General features: G+C 45.3%; 1 protein-coding gene across 1 annotated transcript in view; it reads left to right on the forward strand.

The window, feature by feature from the left end:
* The window catches only part of cacna1c (calcium channel, voltage-dependent, L type, alpha 1C subunit), a gene marked incomplete at both ends in the record, with an annotated part of 123871 nt that overhangs the window by 65687 nt on the left and 48184 nt on the right, over window positions 1-10000 (forward strand). The window contains 1 exon segment of the mRNA XM_080538313.1: window positions 128-300. Within this exon segment, the coding sequence (XP_080394439.1) occupies window positions 128-300 (173 nt within the window).

The raw sequence follows: 10000 nt of genomic DNA on the forward strand, positions 1-10000 counted from the left end.
CCAGTCTTCCTCCTCCTCGGTGTCTCGTCCGGACTGATACTCTTCACTGTGCTGCAGTACATGTTCACATCCGTCCATTCTCTCTCCTCCCCCCCCCCGCCACTCCCCCCCCCCTCCCCCCCTCCAGAGAGTTCTCTAAGGAGCGAGAGAAGGCCAAGGCCCGTGGAGACTTCCAGAAGCTGCGTGAGAAGCAGCAGCTGGAGGAGGACCTGAAGGGCTACCTGGACTGGATCACCCAGGCGGAGGACATCGACCCCGACAACGACGACGACGGCCTGGACGAGGAGAAGCCCCGCAACTGTGAGTGTGTGTATGTGTGTGTGGGGGGGGGGGGGGACGTGTGTGTGGGGGGGGGGACGTGTGTGTGCGGGGGGGCGAGGGGGGGACGTGTGTGTGTGTTTGCAGGGTGGGGGGGGGTGCGTTTTAGAGTGGAGTGGCATATCTAGTGTGAACTTCTACAATCAATGCTAGCCATCCCCCCCCTACACCCCCGCCACACCCCCCCCCCAACACCCCCCCCCACACACACCCCTCCCTGTGTGTGTGTGTGTGTGTGTGTGTGTGTGTGTGTGTGTGCGCGTGCGTGTGTGTGTGTATGTGTGTGTGTGTGTGTGTGTATGTGTGTGTGTGTGTGTGTGTGTGTGTGTGTGTGTGTGTGTGTGTGTGTGCGCGCGTGCGCGTGTGTTTGTGTGTCAGAGTGCTGCACATGTTGTTGTTTTATTCAGGCCTATTTTTGCCTGTGGCCTGAGATAGAGGGAGAGAGATAGGGAGGGAGAGAGAGAGATAGGGAGGGAGGGAGTGAGAGAGGGGGAGAGGGGGAGGGGTAGAGAGAGAGGGAGAGAAGCTGGTAATTTTAGCTCTCAGACAGACACTGTACCTTAAACAGGCTTCAGATCAGAAGAAACTTTATACACACACACACACACACCACCTACATTGTGTCAATTTAATTGGTGATGTGCTAAAACTGAAACTGTATATCCTCATTAAGAAGACAGGAGAGGGAAGAGGGTAAGGAAGAGGAGATGAGAGGAAAGGAGGAGAGGATTGGAATGTTACCATTTCTTTAGCCGTGTAGTTTTATTGAGTTAATACCAATGTCGGATCTAAATTTAGAAATATGTTAAATAAAAAATGTGTTGATGTGTTGAATATTTATTTCCCCCACTGTATATTCACACATCTATATACATAGAGTTGAAGTCAGAATATGACATTTACTTAGGTTGAAGTCATTAAAACACATTAACCACTCCACATATTTCATGTTAACAAACTAGTTTGGGCAAGTTGGTGAGGATCTACTTTGTGCATGACACAAATAATGTTTCCAACAATTGTTTTAAGACAGATTATTTCACTTATATTTCACTATATTACAATTCCAGTGAGTCAGAAGTTTACATACACTAAGTTGACTGTGCCTTTAAACAGCTTGGAAAATTCCAGAAAATGATGTCATGGCCATAGAAGCTTCTGATAGGCTAATTGACATAACCTGAGTCAATTGGAAGTGTACCTGTGGATGTATTTTAAGGCCTACCTTCAAACTCAGTGCCTCTTTGCTTGACATCATGGGAAAATCTAAATAAATCAGCCAAGAATTGTTTTTGTGGACCTTGGGAGCAAGGATGCCTGAAGGTACCAAATTCATCTGTACAAACAGTAGTATGTAAGTCTAAACACCATGGGACCACACAGCCGTCATACCGCCCAGGAAGGAGACCTGTTCTGTCTCCTACAGAAGAACGGACTTGGTGCCAAACTGCAAATCAATCCCAGAACAACAGCAAACAGCAAACAGCAAAGGATCTTGTGAAGATGCTGGAGGAAACGGGTACAAATGGATCTATATCCACAGTAAAACGAGTCCTCTATCGACATAACCTGAAAGGCTGCTCACACAGGAAGAAGTCACTGCTCCAAAACCGCCATAAAAAAGCCAGACTACGGTTTGCAACTGCACATGGCAACAAAGATCTTACTTTTTGGAGAAATGTCGATATATTGAAGCAATGTCTCAAGACATCAGCCAGGATGGTCTCAAATGGGTCTTCCAAACGGACAATGACCCCAAGCATACTTCCAAAGTTGTGGGAAAATGGATTAAGGACAACAAAGTCAAGCTATTGGAGTGGCCATTGAAAGCCCTGACCTCCTTTAGAGATCAGGGAAGCCAGCTCACTAAATATTTTTAAAAGAAAGCTAAAAACGTACTTCTTCAATATAGCCTTTAACTAGCTCATCTGCACCTACCTACTGCTCATTTGCCAGCTACTGCACTTAAAATGTTTATCTATTTATTTCTTATATTTCTTACAGGTCTTATTTTCTACACATGGTCTTTAACCTCACAGACTGTGGGGGATAACATTGGTACTACAAAGTCAGGTCTTAAACATTTGAACAAACTGGGATTTTGCGCTGCTGTGTCTAGTACACACTGGTTCTCTAGTCTGAGTCTGAGGTGAACACACTGGTTCTCTAGTCTGAGGTGAACAGGCGTGGTTCTCTAGTCTGAGGTGAACGGGTCTGGTTCTCTAGTCTGAGGTGAACAGGCGTGGTTCTCTAGTCTGAGGTGAACAGGCGTGGTTCTCTAGTCTGAGGTGAACAGGCGTGGTTCTCTAGTCTGTTAGGCTACAGGTCCAGTTGAGAAACGACAGTACAAATCCAGTTGGTTAGAATACTGTGATCTGGCGCTGCCGGATCGTTAAGGCAGAGGTTGTACATTGTTTCCCTTTTTTAAATGTACTTTATTGTATTTTATCTTTACCTTTTCTTTTTACTGTTTTCCCCTGCTTTTATATTCATTCTCTGCTTGTATACGTTTTTATATATGTTTTTATATTCACTTTATGTTCTCATTCCTGTTGTAAAGCACTTTGAGCTGTATTTCTTGTATGAAAGGTGCTATATAAATAAAGCGTTACTTATTTACTTACTTACTCAATCCTATAGAAAATGTGTGGTCAGAAATGAAAAAGCACTTATAGCCTCAATGTAATCCACACACAATACCCAGAATGACAAAGTGAAATTTCAGTAAATGTATTTAAATTAAAATACAGAAATACCTCATGTACATAAGTATTCAGACCCCTTGTAACGACACTCTTAAAATTAGCTTAAATGCAAAAATGTCATCAATGAATCACTCTGAATAAGTTGAATTGAGTCCATCTTAATGCAAGGATAATAGTTCATGTAATTTTGGAATCAATATCTTTGTTTTTATAGGGTCTCTGTTTTGCATAAGAATCAATTACACACTGTGTGGATCAGGTTGTCATTACAAATTGAGCAAATGGAGAGGAACAAAACTGCTCAGGAATGCGACCCTGAGGTCTGGGGAGACTTACACAAATCTACAAAGTTGAATGGTGGAGAGGAAAAAGCACAGTCTATGGACTAACATCATCTCAGTCACTCTACAAAATTGGTCTAGAACCAAGTGGCCAAAAATAATCTCATCTCCATAATTATGTTTGCAACAATGAATTCAAGTGATACAGCAAAGAAAGTGGCTGGAAATGTGTTTTACAGCCACTAACGCTACACAGCATTACGTTTAGTACAAATCTAGCACATGCAATGCAGTTTCTGCACCATGTGTGAATAGTGGTAGCTGCATCAAGTTGGGTATATTTGTCACTGGCTGGGACTGAGGAGTTTGTCAGGATCAAGAGAAAATTATAAAATTTGCTGAGTTGGTAGTGACATCCTAATCTACACAGTGTGTAATTGATTCCTATGCAAATCAGAGACCCTATAAAAACAAAGATATTAATACCAAAATTACATGAACTACTTGTTCTTGCATTAAGATCGACTCAATTCAACTTATTGAGTGATTTGTTGATGACATTTCTGCATTTTAGTTCGTTTTAAGAGTGTCATAGCAAAGGGTCTCAATACTTACGTACATGGGGTATTTCTTGTATTAACATTTTAATTAATTTACTGAAACTTCAAAAAACGTGTTTTCGCTTTATCATTCTGGGGTATTGTGTGTGAATTGAATCCATTTTAAATTGAGTGTATTGTCACTGTACACACACATACATCGACATACTGTACATATACGTACATACACACATATACATGGGGTATTGCATGTAGAATTTTCAGAATTTCTTTTTATTTAATCCATTTTGGAATAAGGCTGTAACATAACAAAATGTGGAAAAAGTGTAGGGGTAGGGGTGTGAATACTTTCCGGATGCTATATATACACATCTATACTATAATCTATACTATAATTGTGTGGTTTGGCAACTTAACTGTACAACAAAAAAAGAGACTAGTCAGCATTCACAAAACAGCCATGGAAATTGTAGGTGAAAGAGACTATGTGATCCTAAATAAACTATATGAAAAAACTGTCCTGGACAAGGCTAATAAGATCATCGCAGACCCCCAACATCCGCTCTCCACAGAATACGAAGTTCTCCCCCTAGGTAGAAGGCTTCGCATGCCAAGATGTAATTATAAGCTCTTAGTCCGGGCCCACATACTCACACGCCTCCCGCCCAACCTGGATCCATACCAGTTCGCCTACAGAGCCCACAGGTCCACAGAGGACGCCATCGCGACGACTCTCCACGCCACTCTATCCCACTTGGAGAGGGGAAACAGCTACGCGAGACTGCTCTTTGTGGACTTCAGCTCCGCCTTCAACACCATCCTTCCAGACAGGCTAGTGACCAAACTACTAGACCTGGGTCTATCACACTCTATATGTGCATGGATCAAGGACTTCCTGACCGACCGCCCCCAGAGGGTGCGGGTGGGCCCCCACACCTCCACAGCCCTCAGACTCAGCACTGGGTCCCCCCAGGGCTGCGTGCTAAGCCCCATCCTCTACAACCTCTACACCTACGACTTCACCCCCGTCCACCCCAGCAACTCCATCGTAAAGTTTGCAGACGACACCACCGTGGTGGGATGCATCTCGGGGGGGGACGAGGCGGCGTACAGGGATGAGGTAGAGCAACTGAGCAAGCTGTGCAAGGTTAACAACCTGCTGCTGAACAAGTCAAAGACCCAGGAAATCATCGTAGACTTCAGGAGGAAAAAGTCCGAGATCCAGCCCCTGCTCATCGACGGAGAGAGCGTGGAGAGAGTCTCAACCCTCCGATTCCTGGGGGTGCACATGCAGGATGACCTGACCTGGAAGGACAACACAAAAGCCACCATCAAGAAGGCACAACAGCGGCTATACATCCTGAGAGTCCTCAGGAAGGAACACAGCAAGCAGGAGATACTGGTGACCTTCTACCGCGGCGCAGTGGAGAGCATCCTCACCTACGGCATCTGCAACTGGTTCTCCAGCTGCACAACCGCGGAGAGAAATGCGCTACAGAGAGTCGTGAGAACAGCCCAGAAGATCACCGGCGCCCCCCTCCCCTCTCTGGAAGAGCTGTACAACACACGCTGTCTCAGGAAGGCCTCCAAGATCTCCAGGGACCCAACCCACCCTGGGTACGAACACTTTACCCGGCTGCCCTCGAAAAGGCGGTTCAGGACCATGGCCGCAAGGACAAACAGACTGAAGAACAGCTTCTACCCCAGGGCCGTCCAGGCCCTGAACACAGCAAAGACCTAGGTTCTGGGCCCTGGACAGTCTGGACGGATTGATGGCAGCTGCTGGACTGAAAAAATCTGGTGTAGTGCTGAGGCACAAATATGTACATTTCAAGCCTGCAAACTGCGACACTTTAAATAAATGTGCAATAACACTATGTGCAATATGACAACCCTAGTCGTCTATCTGTACAGTATAGTATAGTGGATAGTGTACATAGCCTTTATTTATGTAAACCAGCTCCTTCCCTTCTTGTGTTTTTTTTTTAAAGTGTTTTTTTAAGTTTTTTTTTTCTTTCCTAACACCAGGGGAGCCACCCCTCCTAAATTTCGTTGTTTGGTACCTGTACTGTAGCAATGACAATAAAGACCATTCATTCATTCATTCAAAACTATAATTTGTCCCATTCTCCATTAAACTAATCAATTCGCTCAAGCAGAAACGATGATTAGGACATGATCACCAGCACCTGCACTTTATCTTAGACACCACTTGAAGGGCCATGTGCAATATTCGAAAACACCACTTGAAGGGTTATGTCCAATATATATTTATACCAAATGATGCCATGTCCAGGTGGAAACTGCTGCCAATGTCACTCAATGTTTGTTGCTGTCCTGTTGTTTACTTTGCCTACTGTATGTTGTATGTATCGTCTCTGTTGCACTTGAAGCATGAAAGTACCATGCCCAAGACAAGTTTCCCCTCAGGGACAATAAAGTATAATCAATCAATCAATATATACACATCCATATACATATACACACATATATACACACATACACACATCAATACAGTATCTCCATTGAGTCATCGGTCCCAGACTTAACACTGCTGAGTGTCAGGTGGCAGGGTCCAGGCACGTGCACACTACTACGTGCACTTTCTCCAACCCATCCACCCTGTTACTGAAGTGTGACTGTGTATGACTCATATGACAACACACACCTCAGCACTGGAACTCACATGAATGTATTAGCAGTGCACTAGTAGCGCGCGCGTGTGTGTGTGTGTGTGTGTATATGTATGTATGTGTGTGTGTGTGTGTGTGTGTGCGCGTGTGTGTGTGTGTGTGTGCGTGTGTGTATATGTGTGTGTATATGTGTGTCTATGTGTGTGTGTGTGTGTGTGTGTGTGTGTCTGTGTGTGTGTGTCTGTGTGTGTCTATGTGTGTGTGTGTGTGTGTGTGTGTGTGTGTGTGTGTGTGTGGTCTCAGTGGTCTCTCTGTCCCCAGGTAAGGCCCATGGTTTACGGTACATCAGAGGAGCCGTGAAGAGAAAGGCTGCTATTCTTCGTAAGGCGTGTGCGTCTGCATCTATAACCTGCAAGCAGTCTTGGCCCCTCCCCTCTCTCTCCCCCCCGCCCCCCCCGTGCATCAGACTGCCCCCCCCCCTGCTGTTCTCTCCTCCAGAGCATTGACTTGTAGACCAGACACTGAAGTGAGCACACAAAGTTTCCCCAGAAACGTTAACAGTCTTTGACTGTGTGTGTGTTTGTGTGTGTGTGTGTGTCCGGAGGCGGAGCCTAATCCCACCGGACATGCCATCACTATGACGATGATAATCTGATCTGATCTCTGCCTCTGGATTCATATTCTGAATGATGACCTCAGCCTCATGTTCTGAATATTAATATTAGGATGGGGAAACTAGTTATAGATTATTATTATTATTATTATTATTATTATTATTATTATTATTATTATTTTAAAATATTTCAATCTGCCCTTCCGATGCATGTCTGAACTAGACTCTCTCTTCCTGTTTAAACATCCACAGCCTTTTGGGAAATAGGCGTGTGTCTTGTATGACCTTGATATGACCTTGATATGGCCTTGGTATGACCTTGGTATGACCTAAGCTGGCATGCTAGAATGCTAGCTGCTGGGTGGTGGTTCTATGCTAGCTGCTGTGTGGTGGTGATATGCTAGCTGCTGGGTGGTGGTGCTATGCTAGGGTCGTAGCTGCTGTGTGGTGATGCTATGCTAGCATGCTAGCTGCTGGGTGGTGGTGCTATGCTAGCTGCTGTGTGATGGTGCTATGCTAGCGTGTGGTGTGGTGATGCTATGCTAGCGTGGTAGCTGCTGGGTGGTGATGCTATGCTAGCGTGGTAGCTGCTGGGTGGTGATGCTATGCTAGCGTGGTAGCTGCTGGGTGGTGATGCTGTGCTAGCTGCTAGGTGGTGATGCTGTGCTAGCATGCTAGCTGCTGGGTGGTGATGCTATGCTAGCTGCTAGGTGGTGGTGCTATGCTAGCGTGCTAGCTGCTGGGTGGTGGTGCTATGCTAGCGACGTAGCTGCTGGGTGGTGGTGCTATGCTAGCGTGCTAGCTGCTGGGTGGTGATGCTGTGCATGCTATCCTGAACCTCCTTCCTGCAGAGAGATGACAACACTGGTCTGACCTTAAGCTCTATAGTTGTTCTGTAGTTGTTTTATGGTTGTTCTATAGTTGTTCTATGGTTGTTTAATGGTTTTTGTGTGGTTGTTTTATGGTTGTTTTAGACTGGGTTTTTTCTTGTGAGGGAGTCATAAGCAGCCATTCAGATAACTGGAGTGATACCCAATGGTGGGGTCAGACTAGCAACACAATTAACAGAATCAGAAACAGTAACATTGGATAGACTTAATCTCTCTCTCTCTCACTTTCTCCCTCCTCCCTCTCTCCTGTCCTGGTTGCCACAGCGACAGCAGTCTTCTCTGGGCTGCAACTTTAGAGAATGAACTAGTTCACTGACAGGAAGGAGGGGGAGAATATTATATATGTAACATGCCCAGCCTCAGGGAGGAAGGAGGGGGGGGGGGGGGGGGGGGGGGGGGAATATGATATATGTAACATGCCCAGCCTCAGGGAGGAAGGAGGGGGGGGGGGATATTATATATGTAACATTATGTCTATGGGGGTATTTGTAGTGTATAGTTGTAGTTGTACTGTATCGTGTTGTAAGTTATAGTTGCAGTGTAAAATGGTAGTTGTAGTTTATAGTTTATAGTCTTGTGGTGTAGTGAGTGTGTGTTGTAGTGTATAGTGGTAGTTGTATAGTGGTAGTTGTAGTTTATAGTAGTAATGTATAGTTGTAGTTTATTGTTGTAGTTTATAGTTTATAGTCGTGTTTTGTGGTGTAGTGAGTGTGTGTTGTAGTGTATAGTAGTAGTTGTAGTTTATATTAGTAGTATATAGTGATAATTGGCGTTCTGTGGTGTAGTGAGTGTGTGGTGCATGGCTGAGGTACTGTGAGGTGATGCCTGCTGCTGGGACCCTGCTCTAACGCCGGGTGCACACAGGGCCATTGCGTTGCACCGGAAGTCATTCATCTCAATGGGGCCGTTGCGTTGATCAGTTGCCTTGCTCTGCATTGCGTTTCTTGACCGTCAGGGTGCGGCAATCAGTCAAAAAATTTCAGCTTTTTGCGTTGCGTTGGATCCGGAAGTAAACTGGAAGTAGTTTCTTGCCCGGAGCTCTCGCCTCAGATTTTAAATCCTCAATTTTGGCCGCCATTGGCTAAAATCTGTAATTTGGCTCTACAAGTGTTAATATGTCATTTTATGAAGTTTTTATATGTTTTCAGGCGAGAAAGTAACCATATATATTCACAAAATGTGTCCAGTTTATCAAAATAACCCGTTTATATATCTGATCTGACGTTTTTTCCCCCCACTTCTGTGGGAAACTTCGCTAGCAACACGAGTAGAGTTGTTGCGTCTGCATCGCACGTTGAAGTAGGTCAAGTCCATCCCAACAGGTTGCGGCAGAACGACGCAACGCAATGGCCCTGTGTGCACCCAGCGTAAGGCTGCATGTGATTGGCTGGCCCTTTGTTTACCGTAGGATTTGGGGTGGGGGGGTGTGGCTTCAGCTCCAGCTCCTGATCGCCAGCCTGACTTACTATTGGACTGCTTCTCTCTTCAGTTATTATGAAGATGTGTTTATTAGAGTTTCTTAGAAACATGTGTTTGACGTACATCACATGCTGTTGGAGGTAGACATGGGAGGATGCTGGGCTCGCTGTAATGCATGGAATGGAATGGAATGGAATGGAATGGAATGGAATGGAATTGGAATGGTATCAAACATGTTTGATTTCTACCTCCATCAGCCTCCCCTGACTGTACTGGCAGCTCTCTATCTCTCTCTCTCGGTCTGTCTGTCTGTCTGTCTGTCTGTCTGTCTATCTGTCTCTCTGTCTGTCTGTCTCTCTGTCTGTCTGTCTATCTGTCTCTCTGTCTGTCTGTCTCTCTGTCTGTTTCTCTCTCTCTGTCTGTCTGTCTCTCTATCTGTCTGCCTGTCTGTCTGTCTCTCTCTGTCTGTCTGTCTGTCTGTCTGTCTCTCTATCTGTCTGTCTCTCTCTCTCACTCTGTCTCTCTGTCCGCCTGTCTCTCTGTCCGTCTCTCTCTCTGACTCTCTGTCTCTCGGTCTGTCT

The sequence above is a fragment of the Nansenia antarctica genome (assembly GCF_963989245.1).
Source record: "Nansenia antarctica genome assembly, chromosome: 8".
Lineage (NCBI taxonomy): Eukaryota > Metazoa > Chordata > Actinopteri > Argentiniformes > Microstomatidae > Nansenia > Nansenia antarctica.